The 23,784-nt window shown below is 39.1% G+C and overlaps 1 protein-coding gene across 3 annotated transcripts in view; it reads left to right on the forward strand.

Moving 5' to 3' along the window:
• TTC39B (tetratricopeptide repeat domain 39B) overlaps window positions 1-23,784 on the forward strand; it is a 129,123-nt gene that overhangs the window by 17,567 nt on the left and 87,772 nt on the right. Inside the window, exon 2 of one of the 3 annotated variants that reach the window (XM_032477679.1) lies at window positions 12,560-12,594. The exons of the other annotated variants lie outside the window; for them this stretch is intronic. Within the exon in view, the coding sequence (XP_032333570.1) occupies window positions 12,560-12,594 (35 nt within the window). The remainder of the gene's footprint in view (window positions 1-12,559; window positions 12,595-23,784) is intronic. 3 annotated transcript variants of the gene reach the window in all.

The raw sequence follows: 23,784 nt of genomic DNA on the forward strand, positions 1-23,784 counted from the left end.
TATATACCTAGTCACACATGCACATACACACATACACACATGTACACAAAGAAACTTTGTTCTGTCTACAGTGATGCATAATGTATAATGAGACGTATTCGTGATTTCCTTGATCCACTCATTATTTTGTTAATCATTCTTCCAAGTGGTATTTTTGGTGCAGCTGCTGTGTGTAGACCCTGGGCTTGTTGCTCATGAATATGCCTCATGCAGCCTGCCACCTGGAGGGAAGACAGACATGAAAACCACACGCCCAACTTTGCACATGAGATTTATGGTGTGAAGAGAGGTTAGGGTATCTCCAAAGGTCTGGCTCAGTTTGATGAAGTTCCTTTTGTCAAACAGCTCAGTTTGTTGAATTTACAAAATTTGTTTCTCAAAAACAGTTTTAAAGGTTTTAATGAGAATGAATATAGATCACAGATTCTGAAGTTGGGTTCTATGGGTTCAAATCCTGGTTCTGCCGCTTGGATACTTTGTGATCTTGGGCAAGTGACTTAACCTTTCTGTGTCCCAGTTTCATCATTTGCAAATTGGCGTTAATACTAAGCCACTTCAGAGGGTTGTTATGAAGAGTAAATGAGTTAATATATGTAAAAGTGTGTGGAACAGTGCTTGGCTGGCACATAAATAGTGCTGTCGAAGTGTTAGCCATTATTATGACATCATCAGCATCCACATTTTTAACAAGTCATATGGAAATTTTTTCTTAGTATTTACTTTTTCTCAAATTCTTTTAAAAAAAAAGCCATAACAAGGTGGTAATTTACATGTGATAAAATGCACCTATGTTAAGCATACAGACTGTTTTATAAATATATACACCCATTTAACCATCCCTATAATTAAGATATTGAGCATCTGAATCAGCCTCAAATGTATCAGGTCCCCGGTACACCTGGGTAGTGATTTCAAATTCTTTTTAGTGTATTTCTTTACCAGCATTTTAGTATTTGTCTTTTAGCGTGTTCAGAATTTCTAATTCATTAAAAAATTTTTCATTTATAATGTATATTAAATTCGAGATACTAATCATATGATCTCTTATGCTAATCCCCTCTGGCAGCCTCTCCCTTCTGCTGTTTTTGATTAAGTTTCCATATTTAATTGCTTCTTATTAGAAACAAAATGTCAGCATTTCACTTATGACGGGACTGAGTCAATTAATTTGTCTTAGAGTATAAAGTTTATTTCTCTACATAATACAAATGTGTAGATAAGCATTTAGCTTCTTGCTGAAAATTTATTGCTGTTGAAGGAAGAATGTTGGTGGGAGTGGAGAATTTAGTCTTAACAGAAATGAATATATTGAAGTTCTAGCCTTTTCTTTCTTAGACAGCCCCAAAAGAACAGATTATAGTTCTCAGCATCTATAATTCTCATGAGCACAGATACCCGGGGGAGGGGGGAAGTACTGTCTGAGTGGTCCAGTATTTGGACATTAAACCTTCTCCTGCGGTAATAACAATGAAAGTAATCATTTAATAAGAGCTGACGTTATCAGGTACTGGACCAGACACCATGCTGAACCCTACATACATCTCATTTAATTCTTTCAACCCTGCAAATTTGATTTTATCTATTGTTCTTCCCATTTTATAGTGATGAATGTGAATCTTAGAGAAGCTTAGTAACTTGCCCAAAGCCACATGTAGTCAGTAAGTGATGGAGCTGATGGTGAGACTCTACACCCATGATCTTAGCATTGTTTACTTCCCCCTTGAATTTGAAGCTTGAAGGCTCTGGTTTGTGTGGGTAAATAATTCCTAATATTTTATAGATTTTTCACATCTGTTTCTTACTCTATCCTCAAAACATCCAATGGGGTAGGGAAGGAAATTCGGTGTTTTATCCATTTATGCAAAAGTAGGCAAACTTTCTGTAAAAGGCCAGATAGTAAATATTTTCAGCTTCATAGACCATATGCTCTACTTGCAACTACTCCACTCTGCAGGTGTAACAGGAAATATATAAAAAAAAATGTAAATGATGTAAATGATTGAGCGTGGCGTGTTCCAATAAAACTGTATTTACAAAAACAGGCAGCAGGCTGGATTTGGCCCACGGGTTGCAGTTTGCTGCCCTCTGTGGTGGTGGGCTGATCTGTTTGGTTTCACCAGGATGATCAGCCAGGGGAGGCAGAGTCAGGATTCCTGGTGCGAAGTGCTCTGCCCCGTCTGCTACCCAACCTTCTCCAGGCTGCAGCACATGGTACCACTCACCGGTGCTTTTAGGAGACTCAAGTCCTAACAATATTGGTGATAGTAATATCTTGTCCTGGAGCTTTGTTCCACGTGCTTTTCACATGTGTCATTTAGTCAGTGGACAACCCAGTGAGATGGGTAACTGAGGCACAAAGAAGAAAAAAGCTGGGCCCAAGGTCTCAGAGTTAGTAGGTGTAAAAAGGATTTGAACCCAGGCAGGCTGATTCTGAGTACGTGCGCTCCAGGCCTCTTCAGTATGGGATTTCTCAGTTTGAGGTCACCTTTGAAGCCTTATTACTCAGAAACTGCCTCAAGATTATGTACTCTTTTTTTTAGGACATTGACTTTGGAACAGAGCTACAAGTAAGGGAATGCTAATTCTGCCATTTTTCTGTTACAGCTGAAAGTTTGAGGATCGAACAAGATGATGCAAGAGGTTTCTTTTTGCTTATCCTTAGGCTGCACTTGAGGCTATCAGCTGTAGAACCACTTTAATGATTACAGAAGAAATGTTTAAAAATTTTGTGTGTTTTTTAAGTTTCTTTTGTTTGTTTCTTGGGGTAGGAGGCGATAATTAGGTATTTACATATTTACTTACTTATTTACTTATATATATTCATTTATTTATATTAATGGAGGTACTGGGGATTGAACCCAGGACCTTGTGCATGCTAAGCACATGCTGTACCACTGCGCTATACCCTCCCTTGCAAAAGAAATTTTTTATTAGTGTTGTGTCAACACTGAGCTGGGTGCATTAAATACGTTATCTCAGTTAAGCCTCAGAACGATTGTGAAAATTAAGTGGTATCATTCTCATTGCACAGATGGAAAAACTGAGGCTCATCTATGAGATGTTGGATAGGTTAATTAAATCTTCATTAGTCTTCGTTTCCTTATTAGGATATAGTAATAGCCCTATCTCATAGGGTCATTATGAAGATTAAATGAGTTAATGCATGTTAAGGATTTAGAGCAGTGTTTGGCACTCAATCGTGTTACCTTTTATTATTATTGCTATTATTATTATTATCAGAATGTAGTAGCAGTAGTAATAGTGGAGGTGGAATGTTCTTTTTATGATTGTAAATTGGAAATAAACATCTAAGTGTCTAATATAATGCCTGGATGTTAATAAATGGAATTTATGGTTATTTATTTGTAGGAAGATGCTATAAGCTCTGTTCATTTTAAGTTTAAAATACCTCCACTGGTGATGGTTTCAAAGCTAAGCAGTTTAAAATGTTAAAACTCAGTCTCTTGGTTCTGCTTGTTGCTGTTTGTTTTGTGTAAAATTATTCTCCTCCAAAAATAGTATGCCTTAGGTATTCCTCTGTTGACCATAGATTAGGTAGGGTTGGCACTAGGGGACAATAGTGCTTGGCATATTACGTGATTGCCAGGATTCATTTTACAAGCATAAAAGTAGTAGCTGAGGACTAAGTACAGAGGAGTAAAATAATTTGCTCATTTATGTTAAACACATTCAACAATATACACTGTGAAAAAAACCCTTACGTTTTGCATATACAGCCTTTATTATGCTGTACACATTTTATGTTTGTACATGCCCATTCTCTCTGAAGTCGTATCCAAAACCATGTGTACTCAATTATAATGGCAGTTTCAAGTATTGGTTCAATGTCAGTTTTGACTATACGTGGTTTTCCTTTTAAGTACTGACCTTAGGACTTAACCCCTGCCTTAAGCTGCAACTCAACTCCATATTTATAGTGAAATGCAGAAAGGAAAATATTTCCCCATTCATAAATTTGTTTCATTTTTTTAAAAAAACATGCTTCTCTCTGTGTCAAACTAAAGCGATACAGTCCAGTTCAGCTGTTTGTAAGAGTGACATCTGGTGGTTCTTTATAATTCTCATGGTTTCTCTTGTTGCTTGGCTCAAGTTGCTAGAAATTACAAAGAATCATTGTGTGAACTCCTTTGTCTGATACTTAACACACTAACTGGCTATTGAAGGTCAAGTTAGTACAACTGATAATGGCTTTGAAAGCCCAACACTCCATTTAGATGCAGTCCCTCTGCATGCCAGCCTTCCCTGAGGGATTTAATTTTAGCAGGTGTTATAGACATTCAGCTATCTTATTGGGGAGGATTTGAGTTTAATTCAGAGAATTTAGGATATTGAGTAAGGGATGGTTTCTATGCCAACCTATCTGCTTTACTCATGAGGAAGCTAGAGCCCCAAGAGATTGAGTGTATTGGCCAAGATCACACTGTGTTGATCACACTGCCAGCTGAGGTCCTGGGCTCTGTGCCTGTAAGCTATGTTTATCGTGTTAGGTAACCCACTGAGCAGGAAGAGTCTGGGCCTTAGAGACTAGGAGATGAACGTGTTTTCAGATGGGAGAAGTAAAGGCAGTTAACATGAATTTTGAGTACCTGTTTGCTATAAATATTCCCACATTCAGCCTCTTTCCTCTCTTCCAAAAGAGGGCACAGACTCTTCCGTGTGAAAGAATTACTGGGGAAGTATGGTGAGAGATCCCAGCTCTGTCTCTGTGAGCCCAGTGATTCATCCCATCTCAGAATTTAGTATCCTCTGGAACTGTGTTTATCGAGCCTGTTTTGAGTTGGCCCTTTATAATGCCATTATCTCACTAGCATCCTTACAACCATTTGGGGAGGTGGTTGGAATTCCCATTGCTAAGAGTTTGCAAAGTACGAAAGTACTGTGTCGGGTTATAAAGTGGATTCGAAGGGAATACAAGGGCCCTTGATTTTAGCCAGGGAGTTAAGATAAGCTCTTGAAAAAAATCAGAAGAGGAGGATTCACAGGGCTAGACCTTCACAGGGTTGGGGTAGCGCTGAGATTCAGACCCAGACCGGTTTAACTTTCTGGTCTAAATTTGTTTTCCACTGTCCTGTGTTGGACATGCACTACATCACCACTGTAATGTTGAGTGAATCTCTGAATAAAATCTAATGCACCAGCACATAATAGTGGCTTAGAAAAAAATAAGCTCAGTTTATTAATGTTCTCGAAGTAATCCTTGCTAATGAAGTGACTGTTACTCTATATATCCTATTTTCACTATCAAACCTGTGATTTTGGGTAAACAGGACTTATGGGGTAATACTGGAGCCCTTCCCTGGCATGAGAACAACGGGAGAAGTATGTTAATTCTGTACTTGGAGAATGTGTGAAATTATTTTCATTCTCCACCAATGCATGTTAAAATAAAATTTTTCAAGGCACACACTTTTTCTTCTGGCAGCTGATTTTCAATGTTTGTATTATTTCAAATTGGAAAACTACTTTTCTTTCTCCTGTTAATAAAGGCAGTTTTTACTCTTTGTATGCCTTCCCCTCTCCACCCAGCAGCAACCCAGCCTCGCTCACGACACCTCACCTCTTAGCTTCCTCAGTGGGTCCAAATTTCGCGAGATTTGCCCCTTTTCTCGCGAGATGAAGTCCCTTGCGCAAGGGAGAGAAATCCCGTTGGCAAGCCTGTTAATGAAAGCATTTTTTTTTTACTGTCTACATGGCTTCCGTCTCAGGTGAGAAGTTGCCTATTTGCTTTCAGGGCACCACACCCCTTATCCTCTTCAGCGGAGCCAAATCTTGTGAGATTTGTCCCCTTTCTCGCGGGACTAATTCCTCTCTTCCTAGGAGATTAATCCCGTTGACAAACCTGTTTTGTTTTGTTTTGTTTTGAAAACTATTTTTGAATAATGTTTAAAAACCTCTGGGTTTTTTTTAAGTGTTTCCATACCTTCTGGGCAGATTGGAAAGATGAACTCTGTATCATATTCTTTTCTTTTTTGTCTGCTACTTTTGAGAATTATGTTCATAACTTTGGGAAGGTCACATTTTGTTCACTGCAAGGGCCAGGTGGAGACTCCGGAGTGTGAGTGTCTCAATAGTGTATGGGCCTCCGCTGTTTTTTTCCCTCTGATTAAGGGTTCTGTGGGTCGGTTGAGTTTTGATGTTAATCCTTAAAAGGGAAGTGTGAGTGGTGTTCGTACCCTTTAGACCCAGTAATGGGGATGCTGAAACAGCTTTACGTTTGGCTCCAGACAGTCTCAGGGTACTGATGTTCCCTCTTACAATGTGAAATTTTTAAAATGCAGCGTATAAAATGCAACTGATGGTAAGCCTTGGATCCAGGTGGGAATTTGAATGCTCCAAAAGACCATGGATGGCAGACGGGAGCCAAATGAAAAATTGTCCCTGACATATGAGCTGAGGGCATATATATTAAAAAGCTCTTTGCCCCAGTTTTCTTCTAAAGGTCACTCATGGATACATAATAAAGGTGTATTTCAAATTAATTCTGAATTAGAAAAAAAACACTTTATTGAAGTTATAGTAGGAAATGATGTCACTTAAGTTTATACATTTCTCATGTCATTTCTTTAACTAGCAGTGTGCGTTTTCCTTTCATATGTGAAAAGATTTACAACCAATATCTGAGGAATCTTCCTGACGTATTACTAAGATAGTGATAAAGTGTAACAACTAATGCCAGTCTGCGCTTCTGTTTTCTGTTTTGGACATCTTGATTAACCAGGGGTGAATGCCATGTGGAGGAGTGTTTGCAGCTTTTAGGTCTCTAATACCCATGGCTCTTAATCCCTGTGCTAGCCCTGTGGAGCTGGGACATCCTTTTCATGTTTCATCTCCCAGGGAATAGTCCAGATGTGCCCGAGAGCCAGGTGTAGAATCTGTGGCTTGTCAGAGTTCTCAGCAGCTCTGGGGTTCTTTGAGTCCATGGAGTCAAATACACAGCTTCATTGGTCAATAGAATGGAATGTTGAATGAAAGCTCTAGTGGGGAGGGTCTGGTGCTATGGGGTGGTTCTCATTGAGGAGGGAGGTGTCGACAGAGCCCCATCAAACCTTGTCATCACTTCCTAAAGAACAACAGTGCATGAGAACATGGTAGCATCAGTGCACAGACCCACTGAAGTCACCCATATGAGACAGGGAAAAACGGAGGAAGAGGCAGAAGAGGGAGAGGAGGAGAATAAGGTAAAGGGAGAAAGGAAGATGCTGTAGAGAAGTGATTCGACTTCTGGATTTGTAGTACCTAGTTTTAATTTGTATCATGTTCCTTCCTACTTCCTTTTCCTTCTTGGAGTAACATTTGCCACACACACATTCATTTTCACACTGCAAAGTGAATTAAAATTCAGATGGAGAGACCTGAAAAGTTTTTAAAATCTATTTGGTCTCGTTAGAAATTAATACAGAGTGTTTCAATTACTGCTGTTAATAGCATATTTGTCATCTTTCTTCTTTGCCTTTCCCCACAGGGATAAAAATAATGTAAACATTTGCATCATGAGTAGCTCTATTATTTGAGATTCTTAAATAAGTAAACATTTATTAAGAACCTACTGTCACTTAAATGCACCTGCAAACATTTTTGCTACTCAGAATATGACCAAGTTAATAAATTAAGATGAAAATTGTTTAGAAAAGCCTTAGAGGTTGATGCAGCACCCCCATTCCCTGTCCTCACTCTGTGTCCATTTCTGTGTCCGGGATCCTCCATCCTTCTGGGGGTAGGGGGTGGGTTTCAGGCTCCTCACCCAGCAGGGAGCAGACCCTGAAGTGGAATCTTTGACCTAACAGGGTTAGCCCATTTGCTAAATTGCAAAATGAAACAGCTCAAGGCAAGGACCTTCATCTCAAGACAAGGGTATTCAGCCAGCCAGTCAGCCAACAATTGTCTGCAAAGAGTCTCTGAAATGCAGATTATTGTGTTGGGTTATAAAGAGGATTCAAAAGGGGTTTGATGGCCCTTGACTCCAGCCAGGTAGTCAAGATAGGCTTTTGAAAAAGTCGGGTACCATTTTGAGACAGTATGTGCTTGGGAGCCAGGTGTGGCTCAAGTAAATGTTTATTACACTTGCGCCCAAGGGTAGGAGCTCCTCACTGCTGGCCTGGGCATGGGAATGGGGGAGGCGGATCAGCAGCCTTCAAGGACAGACGTAAATGCTGAGGCTTTCCTCAGAACATATCTTATTTGTCAGCAGCATGAGCTTTCCTGTCCTAGTTTCCTCAGACTGGGAGGAATCTGATTACTTTTCTGACTGTATATGTTTCAACTGGAGTCCACGTGGTGCGCCTGCCCAGTACTGGGAGGTTCAAAGGAAACCAGCTTGTGGTAATCACTGGGGAAATGAAACCCAGCGCTGGTGAAGCACTGGGCAGTTGATGGTGAATTTGGAGAAGCAAAGGTATCAGAGGTAGAAAAATTTAGTTCTGCTCCGTGAGGGATGAATGTGGGGATACTTCAAGTTGGGTGGGAGACTGCTGACTTGCAATCCCTTGCAGATCACGTGCCAAACCTGGCAGTCCTGACGGGAATCCACAGAGGAGAGGCCCTCTCTGGGGCAGCAGAAGGAAAGGGGTGGGATCTGAGTTAGGAGTTGGGACCTAGAGAGAGAGGTATGTAGTACGGGAGGTATGAACAGTCTCTGACTTCTGGCCTTTCATCCCCCAGGCAGAAGCCACACCGTTTTCTCCTGTGGAGCTGGGAAACTGTATTGGCAGGTGCTCTGGGAGACAATGTATTGCCAGTATTAATGTCAAATTATAATTTCCCAAAATTAGAGATATGACTCTCATAAAGATATAAAGTGAATGGGTCAAAATTTTATTTAACCCATCAATGAGGAAACCAGTGAGATGATTCAAAGGGCATTTGAGGAACTGAGTATTTACAGGCTTAATACAGAAACAATGTTAGATTAAGACTGATAGGCTGTACATAAAACTGGATAATGTCCTTTGGGGCAATAAGACAATCTTTGAGATGTTTTCACTATTCTGAAATCTGCAAGTTAACATGTTATCTTACAGTATCTGAGTTCTAATCTGATAATAAATAGCAAAGTCAAACTCAGGTACATTTTCCTAGAGAACTAAATAACCCTTGCGAGGGCTTGTGCAACAGTCTGCAGTGTGACCTGGGGAGATACGCTGCCCCTCCTCACCCACCCACCTCCACTCCTGCCCAACTGCCTTAGCCCCAGGTTGTGGGTAGTTGTTATTAACATTTAAAAAAATACTTTGGAGTTAAAGAAATCTGAGGTTGAATCCCAGTTCCTTCACTCACCAGCTGTGGAATGCTGGGCGGGTAGTCATCTGTGACTGGATTTGCTTGCTGCAGACTGGGAGGAACAATGGAGTACCTTTGTTTAGGCTCTCAGTAAATCTTAGTTCTTGTCTTTACCTTTCTTTCTCTTTTAAATGAGAAAAAAGTCACTTTCATTCTGGCCTTCAGAGACAAAGCTTTCCTTCTCTCTTTCTTTCTCTCTTTTTCTCTCTTACGCTCTCTCTTTCTCATCTCTAGTTTATTACAACAATGTCCTAGAACCCTGGTGGATTTTCTCCATTACTAATGGTGGCATTCTATTATATTTTTATTACTCATCTAAATGGAAAAAATAGATTTTAACAATTAAAAAAGTTTCCCCTAGCTTTATTGAGATATAATTAACATAGAACATTGCATAAGTTCAAGGTGTACAACTCAATGATTTGATATATTTGTTTATTGTGAAATGATTACCATAATAAGGTTCGTTAACACATCCGTCACCTCATATAGTTGTAATTTTTTTTTTTTTGTGATGAGAACTTTTAAGATCTACTCTCTTAGCAACTTTCAAACAATGCAGTGTTGTTAACTACGGTCACCATGTTGAACACTGTGCTTTATTTAGAGGACATATGACAAAATGGAGAGATGTTACTTCAGTAAAGATGACTTCTTACTGGATATAATTTAGTTTTTCTTGTTTTGAGGGTCGGGAGGTGGGGTATGACTTGTTTAAGTGTAAGTATTAGCCTTGTCTCCTTTGAAAAGAAGAGCTGTCTTCCCAGTTCATCCTTTCTGAAGCCCACTTGTTAAGTATCTGGGTGTCTGCTGTGTGTCCTGCCCTGGGTTGAGGTTTGCCAGGGGGACAGATGCACAGAAGCTCCCAGCTCTCTGCATTCCCCCTTCCCGGTAGAGGTCACCCAGGTGGGGTTAACAGGGGTGCCAAAGGGACCGGAAGCTGGTGTCTGGCACAGGCAACTGGTCATCACAGCCAGATCTGGGTTCCTGGAGAGCATCGCCTCTCTCCTCCTCCAAACCCTCACGTGATAAACCTCTGTGCTGGCATGTGGGACACTGAGCTGTGATTCAAAATGGCAAAGTCTGTGATACCAAGAGCCTCTTCAGACTTTCGATTTGGATAAAGGAGTATTTTTCTAGTTAGGAATTTTTATATTGGCCAGAGTAGCATCTTTTTACTATTGACTACTATAGGTTCTTTTGCTTCAGGACCAGTTCCTTTCTCTTCTAATAGCTGGTTCATGGGCTTCTGATTTTGCTTCAGTCACTAATCTCTGGGGAATGAGGATAAGATGGAATTGTTCTTGACTCTCCCTCTCTTACAGAGTATACTATTAATGTAGGTGGGGTCAGGGATCCCAAATTCTCAATCAGTTCTGCCACTACTAATAATGTTGTTTCTTCTTTGCAGTGTTTACACAGTTTTTTGCTTTCCTGCCTGAATGCTGAATCAGTGGAGTGTACACACTGATCAATATCAGTGGCTCCACAAGGGAAAATCTGTGTAACCCTCTTCCCTCATTTCTGTGTCATAGCTCTAAACGAGGTGATGCGGTTGGTGCCTTGATGACTCAAGTTCAGTTCATTCATTCATTAGGCAACATGTATCTCTTGAGCAACAACTCTGCTAATAAGCCCATGCGATTTCCCTGCAAACTTGGTAAATGAGAACCTGGCCTGATGGAGACAGATAGTAACCAAGTAAACAAACAGGATGATTAGAGATTATGATACGTATTGTGAATTAAGGAAGTCAGATGACGGCAAGCTATAAGGGAGCTGCTGTTCTTAGCAATTTTGATTAGGGTTATTAGAGGCGGTCTCTGAGAGGGTGGCTTTCTGAGCTGCAAACGGAAGGATGAGAAGGAGTCAGCCTTAGGAAGAGTTGAAGTGAAGAGCATTCTAGGACAGAAAATGCAGAGAGGTGTGGGATGAGTTTGACTTGTGCAAAGCGCAGAAAGGCAGATCTGTGCCTGAAGTGGATGAGTAAGCAGGCCAGTGAGTGGAGAGGTGATCATATGCCGGATGGGTCCTTTAGGGTTTCGCAGAGCATGGGAAGGAATTTGGGTTTATTCTAAGTGTTATGGAAAACTTTTAAAGAGGTGCAAAGCAGTGGAGTGGAATGAGCTTATTAAAAGAAGAGAAAGAAAAGAGTAACTGTAGCTCTGGTGTGAAGAACTGAATGGAGGGTGTCAGGCAGGGGAGGAGGGAGACCAGTGAGGTCCTCGTGCTTGGCTGTGGTGATGGTGGTAGGGCTGTGAGAGAAGGATGCTGTGAAGATTCGACTAGGTAATGGTGGGTCCCAAATACCTGGATGAGGAGCTGGGATTTGATTTTCACAGCTGTAAGGGAGTTTTGTTGATGTATGAGTTTGTGGGTGAGCGTGTTTGTGTGTGTGTTGTGTGTGTGTGTGTGTGTGTGTGTGTATGACTGAGTTTATGGGTGAGATAGTGAGTCAGTGTGTATGCATGTGGGGTGCATGTGTGGATTTACGAGTGTGTGTGTGTTGTATTTAGGTTCTTCTCCTCTTGCAGCTTTTTAACAGGCCAGTGGCATGAAGGAGAGGGCTGCCTTTTATGGTGCAGATAAGAGGCTAAGTGGGAATTTGAAAATTGCGCCTCTTGGGGAGTGATGGAAATGTTAAGGATCTTTGATTGTGGTAGCAGTTTCATTGGTATATACATCTATCAAAATTCATCAAAGTGTGCATCTGAAATATGCATAGTTTACTGTACAGGAAACATACCATAATAAAGGTGTTAAAAATTAAAAAAAAAAAAAGGCTGGTGGCAGGAGACTTGCTGGGAAGGTAGTGGCGTTCGATGTGACACGATGGCCTGGGGTGCTCACTTGGCTGCAGTGGAGAAAGAGATGACTGAATTGGGCACGTCCTGTGCTTTGTTTGTTTTATTCTGTTTCTGGGTTGAATGAGACTGAGGAATGAAGACTCCGTTAAGGAGTCACATTCTCTTCAAATTAGCCCAGTTTGATTGCTAGCTGAGTATTTTACTAGTCTTAATTATTAAAAAAACAAAACTAAACTAAATTAAACCTCACTTAAATGCATATGCTTGGTTCTCAGAAAAGAATCATTAGGAGAGTTAAGTGGAATGATTCTACTGCATCTCACCAAAACTGTGCCCCTCCGCCCCTGCACACGCACACGCGTGTGCACACACACACACATAAACACACACTTTCTCTTTTATATTTAAAGGTCTTGATTCTTGAGAAACTCACTATATTTTTTGTTCCCCTCCAGGACATCTTTGAAGATGCCTTGGAAACCCTCTCTATGTAAGTAGTAACATAATAAAAAGTACGTAGTAAAGAAAAATTGATGGTTTTCTTGTATAAACTGTAAATATTTCATTCTCATTTTTATGAGCATAGTGACCACTGTCAGAAAAACTCACTTCTCTATAATTTAACAGTTGGGATGTGACTAAGCTTAAGAAAGGATCTACTCTACATTTACTATCAAATCTGTGTTGAGTATTATTTCTTGTATGAACTAAACTAAAAGAAAAATGTTTCCCAACAAATTACATTTTATTTCTGTATAGCTAACCCTTTTATATTTTGTCCATATTTATTTACATGATTCGCCTCATATTGTAAAATTTTACTTTTGATTTGCACTTAATTTTATTAAAAGCATTTACTATGACCCTACATAATTTTTGTAATGATTTTAAATGACATCATATTAGATCAAGTGGAACATGACAACTCCCTTACCCATTTCTCCATCGTTAGATATTTAGGTTGTTAAATGTTGCTGGTTTAAAAACTTAAAACTAAGGAATGAATATTTTAATGTGTTTAGCTTTGTCATATTTTTAATGATCTCCAGAGACTTCGATGTAGGATTGATTATTGTATTAGATGGGATGAATATTTTTATTGCTCCTGATTTGATATTTCTCAAGGTGCCTTACTGTATTAGTCTGCTCAGGCTGCCATAACAAAATACCATAGACTTGGTGGCTTAAACAACAGAAAGTTATTTTCTCTCAGTTATGGAGCCTGGAAGTCTGAGATCAGGGTTCCAGCAGGGTTCCAACTGACAGTTGGGATTTGTCTGCTTTTCCCTCATGATTAGACTGAGGTCATGTGTTTTTGGGAGGAAGACCACAGATAGAAAGCATCATTCTCATCGCATTATATCAAAGGTACACGTTGTTGTCAACCTGGCTACTAGTGTTGATGCTGAACTTGGTCACTTGACATAGTGTTTGTCAGGTCTTCCCACTGTAATGTTACTTTTTTTCTCCCTCTCTTTTTGTACTGTACTCTTTAGAAGATAATTTGTTAATGTGATTTTTAAAAATTACTTTTATGGTGAGTGCTTAATTTGCCATGCAGAAATCTTATAATTATTCAGCCCTGCTGCTGCTGCTCTGCTCTGAGTGTGGGCGGGAACTGAGCTTGCGTTGCTTGAGACACTGGAGTCTGGGAGGTGGAAAAGGATCAGATTGTGGGGCTGGTGCCTGGAGTTCACCAGTGGAGGCACTGCTGTTCCCAGAGGAAAGCTAGAACACCAGACACACACTAGAAAGGGGTTCAGGTCTCAGAGATGAAAACAGGTCAGACTGATGTAATTGACGTGACTGATGGGTGGTGCACATTAAAAATGTGTGTTTCTCTGAGCTTTCACTGGCTGCATTAGACTGGCAGTGGATTTACCTTTAAGTCTGAAAGGCACTGTGAGCAATTTCTAACATCTATTAGAAAGTCAAATTTTTTTTTTTAAAGTCAAATCAGAGAAACAAACATGTAAGGAGCTTGGAAGTTGCCACTCTGTCCTTACAACAGGTAAAGAGCTAAACAGACTTGAAAAATCTACAACTCATTTTGGATCCATAAGAAAGGGGAGGATACAGGGTAAACAGCTGCCCTCAAAATTGGAAAGACAGACAAGGCAAATACTGGGAGTCACGCACACCAGAGCGGAAGCCAGTGCTGGGGTGGGAAAAAAATCTCAGCTGTGATTGATACATTGCTGGAGGTTCTGAGAATTAAGAACCACAGGAGGACCCACCCATATGAAGCACCCTCCAACCCCAGCATGTGAAATTTACCTCTGGAAGCTCCACTAGGTTCCCACAGTAAATAGGAGAGAAAAATCCCTAGGGCTTCTGGCAGAATGAGGAGGAAAGGAACCATTTTGAAATACACCAGAGTTTACTGCCTTCAGGGGAAAATAGTTAACCAGAGCCTAACTGACTTGGGGAACTCCAGCCCATTCTAGCCATCCTGTCCCATCTAAGAAAAACTAAGAAACACTTGAAAAGTTCCCAGTCCAGAGGCACAGGCTCCCTAAAAGACAGACCAATCACAGGACTATAGACTGTTTCCTCTCCCCACACTTTGCCACTGTGTGACCACAGGCTTCTTAACAGCAGTTCCTTTTATCCGGTGTATCATGTTTAACTGTCAAGAAAAATGACAAAGTATACCAAAAGGCAAAAAACACAGTTTGAGGAGACAGACACGGCAGAGATGCTGGAATTGTCAGACTGAGAATTTAAAACAACTATGGTTACCATGTGGAGGGCTCTATGGATAAGCTAAACAGCATGCAAGAACAGATGGGCAATGTAAGTAGAAAGGTGGAAATCATAACAAAAACCAAAAAAAAAAATGTTAAAGATAAAAATCACTCTAACAGAAGTAAAAAATGTCTTTGATAGGCTTATTAGACTAGACACGGCTGAAGGAATCTCGGAACTAGAGGATATAGCAATGGAATCCTCAAAAACTGAAAAGCAAAGAGAACAAAGACTGAAAAAAGCAGGATAATGTTTGAGGATTGTGGTACAATTACAGCAAGTATAACATATGCATAATGGGAACACCAGGAATAGAAGAGAGAAAGGAACAGAAGAAATATTTGAAACCATAATGTCTGAGAAATTCCACAGTTAATGTTAGACAGCAAACCACAGATCTGAGAAGCTCAGAGAACACCAAGCAGGATAAATCCACCACCCTCAAAAATGACCCTTAGGTTTATTATCTTCAAACTATAGAAGATCAAAGATAAAGAAAAAAATCCTGAGAGGAAAAAAAAACCCTTACCTATAGAGGAGCAAAGATAAGTATTACATCCAACTTCTCCTCAGAAGCCAGGCATGCAAAAGAAAGTGGAGTGGAAATGTTTAAATGTTGAGCGAATAAAACTATCAACCTAGAATTCTTTACTCTCTGAAATTACTCTCAAAGTAAGGGAGAAATAAAGACTTTCTCAGGTGAACAAAAATAAAAGGAATTTATTGCCCATAGACATGCTTTGCAAGAAATATTAAAAGAAATTCTTTAAAGGAAAATAATGTGGGTTAGAACCTCAGATCTACATAAGGAAGAGCATCAAAGAAGGAAGAAGTCAAATAAAAATTTTTCTTATTCTTAATTGATCTAACAGATAATAGTTTGTTCAAAATAATACCAACAACGTATTTGATTATGTATGCTTGTATTTATATCTTATGTATATATGCATGCTTATGTATGCTTACATATAAGTGAAATGAATGACAGCAATGATACAAGCTCCGAGAGGGAGGAATTAGGATTATTTTGTTATTATGAGGTACCCGCATTACATGGACTTAGCCCAATTGAACTTAATTTAGATCTCATGCCAACCCTAAAATTGCTAGCCCACTATTCCAACACCATTTGCTAAGTCTGTGAGTGAAAGAATGTATGTATGATGCCTTCTTTGTCAAATAATACATTTATTAAAATAATAATGCTCTGTATATTAATTTTGTATCCTGCAACTTTACCAAATTCATCGATGAGCTCTAGTAGTTTTCTCAGGTTGTCTTCAGGATTTTCTGTATATAGTATCATGTCATCAGCAAACAATGACAGTGTTACCTCTTTATATAAGATGCTGATGAAAGAAATTGAAGACCAAACAGATGGAAAGATATACTGTGTTCTTAGATTGGAGGAATCAACATTATTAAAATGACCAATACTACCCAAGGAAATCTACAGATTCAGTGCAATCCCTATCAAATTACCAATGGCATTTTCAAAGAACTGTAACAAAAATTTTTAAAATTTGTATGTAAACACAAAAGACCCCAAATAACCAAAATAATCTTGAGAAAGAAAAATGGAAGTGGAGTAATCACACTAACTTCAGACTACACTAGAAAGCTACAGTAATCAAACTGGTATGGTTCTGGCACAGAAACAGATACACAGATCAGTGGAACAGGATAGAAAGCCCAGAAATAAACCCACACACTTATGGTCAATAGATCCATGACAAAGGAGGCATGAATATACAATGGAGAAAAGACAGTCTCTTCAATAAGTAATGCTGGAAAAACTGGACAGCTTCATGTAAAAAAATGAAATTACAAAATTCTCTAACATGACATACAAAAATAAACTCAAAATGGTTGAAAGACCTAAATGTAAGAAGGGATACTATAAAACTCCTAGAGGGAAATATAGCCAGAATGCTTTTTGACGTAAATCACAGCATCTTTTTTTTGAATCCATCTCCTAGAGTAATGGAAACAAAAGCAAAAATAAACAAATTGGACCTAATTAAACTTAAAAGCTTTTGCACAGCAAAGGAAACCATGAACAAAACAAAAAGACAACCGTTAGAATGGGAGAAAATATTTGCAAGTTATGTGACCAACAGGGGCTTAATTTCCAAAATATACAAACAGCTTTTACAGCTCAATATCAAAAAAACAGAGAACCCAATCAAAAAATGGACAGAAGACCTAGATAGACATTTCTCTGAAGAAGACCTATAAATGGTCAAGAGGCACATGAAAAGATGTTTCATGTTGCTAATTATAAGAGAAATGCAAATCAACATTACAGTGAGGTACCACCTCATACTGATCAGAATGGCCATCATCAAAAAGTCTCCCAATAATAAATGCTGGAGAGGGTGTGGAGAAAAAGGAACCCTCCTACACTGTTGGTGGGAATGTAAATTGGTGCAGCCACTATGGAGAAAGTATGGAGGTTCCTTTAAAAACTAAAAATAGAGTTACCTTATGACCCAGCAACCCCCCTCCTGGGCATATATCTGGAAAAGATGAAAACTCTTAATTCAAAAAGATACATACACCACAGTGTTCATAGCAGCACTATTTGTAATAGCCAAGACATGGAAGCAACCTAAATGCCCATGGACAGATGAATGGATAAAGAAGATGTGATGTGTGTATATATATATATGTATATATATCACACACACACACACAGACAGGAACATTATGCACCCATAAAAAAGAATGAAATAATGCCATTTGCAACATGGATAGACCTAGAGATTATCATTTTAACTGAAGTAAGTCCGACAGAGAAGGACAAATACCATATGATATCATTAAAATGTGGAATCTAAAAAAAATGATACAAACGGACTTATTTACAAAACAGGAATAGACTCACAAATATATGAAATAGGGAACAAACTTATGATTACCAATGGGGAAGGTAGGGGAGGGATAAATTGGGAATTTGGGATTAACAAATACACACTACTATATATAACATAGATAAACAACAAAGACCTACTATATAACACAGAAAAGTATATTTGGTACATTGTAATAACCTATAATGGAAAAGAATCTGAAAAAGAATATATATATGCATAACTGAATCACTTTTCTGTACACTTGAAACATTATAAGTCAACTATACTTTATTTAAAAATAATTAAAAAATTAAGAAATGATGAAAACATAAAAAATAATGCTCTGTTTCTGGGCTTTCTATTTTGTTTCTTTGATTTATAAGTCTGTATTTGCACAAAACTGCTTTTTTCATGTTTTATATGTTTCAGTATTAGTATAACTGGTTCTCAAAAGAATAGCATCAGGACATGACCCTTGTGGTGGAGGTGTTTTTGATTCATGACTATCAGAAACCCATTGTGAACTCTTAAAATGTGGAATTCTGGAGGCTTTGTATGTCTTTGCTTCTTTATCCTACCGTCAACCGTATTACAGTTTTTCTTATCTTGAAAACAATAGCTCTTTAACGCTACCTCACTTCCTAATTATCTTACATTTTCTTTTCCATTCATTGCCTCTTTCAGCTTCTCTTCAGCTGCATTTATGTGCTGTTGCCAGCATTTTCTTCCAATTTTAACTTCCCTGTTCTGCTCAGTTTAGCAAATCCAAACGTTTACTCATTCTAGAATTTATTTTGTTCTTTTAGGTTTCTGATGTGAATTATTTCCTGTGACACTTCTTAAGACTGTCTCTTAAACAGTTTTGTGTTTCCTTTTCAGTGTTACCAAAATGTCCCTGGTACACACTCCTCTCACCTTAGTTGTAGCAACACATAATAGTAACACTTCACCTGATAGAGATCCTCACCTATTTGAAATAGAGCCCAAAGCCAGAAAGGGTAGCCAAAGTAGACATTAGAGTCCATGGTCTAAAATCTTGCCCTTTACTTTTAGTAGAGGCCTCCATCCAGAGTCTATTTACAATGAACGCTGACTTGATTCTGATAAACTTTGCTTTTTGGCAGGATTTTGCCAGAGTTCTAGGAGGTATGGTGAAGAGGGTGATTTTAGAAGCCAATTTGTTGGTAGTAGCGAAAAATGGCAGGGAAAGAAGAAAGAAAGCATGCCATGCAGTCACAGAACTCCAAAGTGCAGCAGTGTGGTTTTACCTGGCTTAGGTGCACACAACCAGATGTACCTTTCTGGAGAGACGAGCCCCTGGACTTGACAGGTGAACTTGAGCACCAGTCTCAGCAGTCATTTACTGCCTGAGAGGCCTGGGACCAGTTTCTCTGAGTCTCAGTTTCTTCATCCTCTCACAGATTTATTGAGAAGGTAAAATGAAATTTGATTTAAATGTGATAATGGGTATAAACACATAGTAGGTGCTCAGTAAATATCAGTACTTTACTGCCCTCCCCTGTTGCTGTCAACATCCATTCCAAAATGACTAAAAATGTTTTCAGATAACATTTTGAAAGTAGGATATGCTTTATTCACAGGGAAAGCTCTCTTGGATGTTTCCCTTTATTTCTATGACATAAAGTGTGATGTTCCTGTACTATGTTTCCTGAGCTATTGACCCATGTCTTTGTAATCGGAGGGAAAACATACAAAATTTTTAACTTAAAAATACTGCAGAAGTAATCTGGTTTTCAATATTTTTCTGTTAAAAATTTTGTATGTTTTCCCTCCGATTACAAAGACATGTTAATTGTAAAAAAGTTCTTCACTTTTTTTAATGTGAACTTTAATTTCTCCTAATTTCAGGGTTTGCCAATATTTCTCCCCTATTCCCTCTTAAATTCATGGTGCCATGACTTCCCTTTGGGGTCCATTAGCTGCGAAACTCAACAGAGCTCTTTTTCCTTATGCACATATTTTGGTTTTATGTGAAGACAGCAGTGCTTCATCCTGTCTGCAGCAGGAAATGGTCCTTTTGCCAACCTGGTGATTAATTTCTTTCGAATATTTTCTCCTGAATTTATGATGAAAAGGTGCAAGCTAATGGGTGAGAGAGGCCTTAAATTGTTTCCAGAAAAGAAAACTGTTTTCTACTTGCCTTTTCTCTTTAATGGATTTACCACCACAGATGTAGGTTTTTTTCTAGTTCTGGATCTTTGTGGTAACAACTGTGTTATTTTAACTGATGAACTGAAGTTGCTAGGTTTGCAGGCTGGTAGATCATATGAACATCTCTAACATTTGGAACTGGAGGGAAAATTAGAGTTCCTCCCTCCCTTCCTTCCTTCCTTCCTTTTCTCCTTCCTCCCTCCCTCCCTCCCATTAATGGCACATTGACCATATCCCTTCTAAAAATAAAAATTGTTTATGAGCTTTCTTACTTGCTTAGCATAGGAGGTGACCACTTAGAGAAAGACCATACATTAGACCTATTTCATGACCTATAGAAATTTGCCAGAAAATGAGCTCTGCCAGTCTCTTGCTTCCTGATTTAACAATTCCATGCTGACGTGTGCATCTTGGTGCCCTGATGACAGGGTGTTTGTACATAACTACCATCTCTGACAATACAGTGGTGGGTGTAAATGAAGTCTGTTCATAAATTAACTGTGATATGACATGTGAAGAATAAATAAAATGTTCCAGGGTTTCCAAAGAGTGCTGTTTTCTGGTTGGGAGATAGGAGGGCTGGCATTGATTTTGGGTTTTGAGGGATACCAAGGTTACCGGGGACACCTGTGGACACAACTGAAGTCGGATCACCAAGGATTCCTGGCCTCTGCTGAGTGGGGAGAGTAGACTAACCACTTGGAATCACTGTGACTTGGTAGTGTTTTTAATTAACCTCTTTCTCATAAAAACTATAGTGGGCAATGGTACAAAAATCTAATTAACTCGGGGACCTGGTTGGATACTAATCAAGATTTTCTATTTATGATAGTTTAGAGAAGTCAGAGGAGACATCACATTAGTTTTCAAAGACTGTTAGAACAGATGCAGCTTTAATATGTTCCCAGCAGTGATCTCTTATAGTCCATAGCACATTATTCAAATTTTGCATTTATCCTTGTATAGACATTCGTAGGTGTTTAATTGAGTCCTCAGTCAGTGTGAATGCAGTGGGATGGATGTGTTCATGTGCAGGAACTGCGGTGAATCGGTTCTTACCTCTAGAAGCGAAAGAGGTAGACATTTTTAGCTGGATGGTAAGAAGCTTACAATGAAAATACAAATAGTTTGAAGCTTAGCATTTCTCCTGGACTTTTTCCTTCTTTACACCTTCTCTTTTGAACCATAAATTGTAGATTAGAATGAGGTAAAGCTCTTAAGGCAATTCTCCCTCCCCCTGCCCCACTCTTTCAGTTTAGATGGGTAATTATGGTGCAATAGTTTGGTCTGTTTTAAGGTTATTTAGGGTGAAAATTGATGAGTGATAGTTGAAAAACATCTGGTTAATATTTTTCTTCATAGTGGTTAAATTACAACGAGTAACTACAGGCAGAGTTAGATTTATTTTCATTTTTCTGTGATCTTTTTTTTTTTTGACCTGACTTCCTTGTCTAGATTATACAAATGTTGCTCAGGTCTGGGGGGCGACCTCCCTTCCCCAGCTCAACCTGATTTTTCTTAACCAACTTGGCATTTAATTATTTTATTGGATCTAAGATGCCATTGACATTGTTACTGTAGGTACCACTAAGGAAGGAAAAAACACGGTGGAGAACTTCATCGGTGACTGCATAAGGGAAGGGGAAAATGAAACTGTCATGTGGGAGGATGCAAGAAGGAAATGTGTATAATTCAATCTTGGTTCTAAGTCGGGAAGGGAAAAAAATAACCTTCTCATGAGATTCTCTGCCCTGGGAACTTTAAGAAAGAACTCTGTTGCATTATCAATTTATATCCCATACAGTCTTTGTTTTAAGTTTACAGTTCATTGAAGTTTAGTATATTTACAGAATTATACAGCCATTATTACAATCCAATTTTAAAACATTTTTATCACCCAAAAGAAACCCTGTGCCCCTTTACAATTGCTCTTCTCTCCCACCCCCACCCCTAAGCAACCACTAATCTAATTTCTGCCTCTAGATTTGTTTCAATGACATTTCATAAAAATAGGGTCATATACTACATGTTCCTTTGTGTCTGGCTTTTGAAGTTCATCCATGTTGTAGCACGTGTCAGCACTTCATTTTTTATGGCTGTATAATACTCAATTGTATGGCCAGACCACATTTTGTTTATCCATTTGTAAGTGGATAGACATTCAGGTTATTTCCAATTTTGGGCCATTGGGAATAATGCTGCTATGAACAAGCATGTACAGGTCTTTGTGTCGATATAATGTTTGCAGTTCTCTGGCATACACACCGAGGAGTGGAATGGATGGGCTGTATGGGAAACTCATGTTTAAATTTTTGGCACTAAGAATTTGAACCACAAGCTGGTTTTTAGTCTGAATGTTAGGTGCCGGTGTGGCCCAAACACTTTTAAGCAGGTAATTTAATTTAAAGTGGGTCAGGTTGGTGTTGCCCTCAGGTAATTGGCAGAGGCAAATGCAGATCCTCTCCCTAAGAGTTTAACTTTGATCTAGGCTGATCAAAGTTGCCGTCAATTTGAAAATGCATCCTGGATTTAAGGATATTACATGATGAAAAATCCCGAGTTACAGTCACTGAAAGACAGTAAATGGAAGTGAAGTTTCTCTGAAAAGCCCAGAATGAGCAGCATCCCCAAGTGTCTTTTCCTTATATTGAATTGCTTTTCTGTGTATTTTCTTTTGTACTGTTAGGTCTCCTTTAATGGTCTTCTATTGTATTGGGACCTTCCAAAACAAGAAGTTCTTTATGTAAGGCTACTGGGGGAGGGCGTGTGTACACACATTTTAAGTTAAGGTATATGTATCCTATGAATGCTTCCTTTCACTATAAGGAGGAGAGACAAGATTTCCTAGCTCGGAGGAAATCTTAGTGACCCTTTGGTCCAATTGTCTCATCTTGCCAACGAGGCCCAGGGGAGGTGGAAGACTTGGTGGGTTTGGTGGCAAAATGAATGGAAAATGACCCGTGGACTCTTATGGGCATGGACTTTGTCACTGTGGTTGCCCTTTCTGCAGGCTCAGGAGCCTCTTTGACCGTCACTCAACCCTAGGTAGCAATACCCAAATAGTGTCTGAAGGTCAGAGAAACCCAGATCCCAGTTCTGACTTCCTCACCACCTCACTGCTATCCTACTGGGGGCTGTCCTGATAGTTGTAATGGGAAATAGGTCCAATCATTGCCTGTTTGATCACTCACTAGGATATTTGCCAAACACCTTAATTTACATGTCCAAACTAAACTCTTGATATAGCCGCCTCCCTCGTCTATCTGAAACCTTTTCCTCTCTGGGTCTTCTCCATCTCTGTAAATGTCTCCACCCACCTGCTCAAGCCAGATGCCTGGTGGACATCTTTGAGTCCCTGCCTTTCCTTTGACTTCCCTACTGCCAAGTCTAGTGATTTCTACCTCCAGAATTTATTTCCCATCTGTTTACTTGTCTCTGTCTCTCCTTTCTAGCTCAAGGTACTGTCAAACTTTGCCTGGATTACTTTAAGAGCCTCCAGTGCGTTTTCTTGCTTCCTTTGTTCTCTCTCCTTCCACCTTCCCAACTGCATCCCACTCATTCTCCACACAGCAGCCAAAGTTATCTTATTTTTAAATTTTAATATGAAAAATTTAAAACATATATAAAAAGTAGAGAGGACAGTAGACTGAGCTCTTATGTACTCTCTACTTATTTTCAACACTTGTCAGGTCAAGGCCAATCTTATTTCGTCTTTAATCCACCCCTAGATTATTTTGAATCAGATCCTAGGCAGTATAATTTATTTCTACCTCTAAATATTTCAGTATGTGCTTCCTGAAAACAAACACGTGCTCTTACATAATTATGGTTCAGATATCAAGGTCAGGAAATTGCATTGAAACGGAACGATTATCTAATCTATAAGCCTTTTATAGCATCACTGT

This window comes from Camelus ferus, chromosome 4 (genome assembly GCF_009834535.1).
Source record: "Camelus ferus isolate YT-003-E chromosome 4, BCGSAC_Cfer_1.0, whole genome shotgun sequence".
NCBI classification, from domain to species: Eukaryota; Metazoa; Chordata; class Mammalia; order Artiodactyla; family Camelidae; genus Camelus; species Camelus ferus.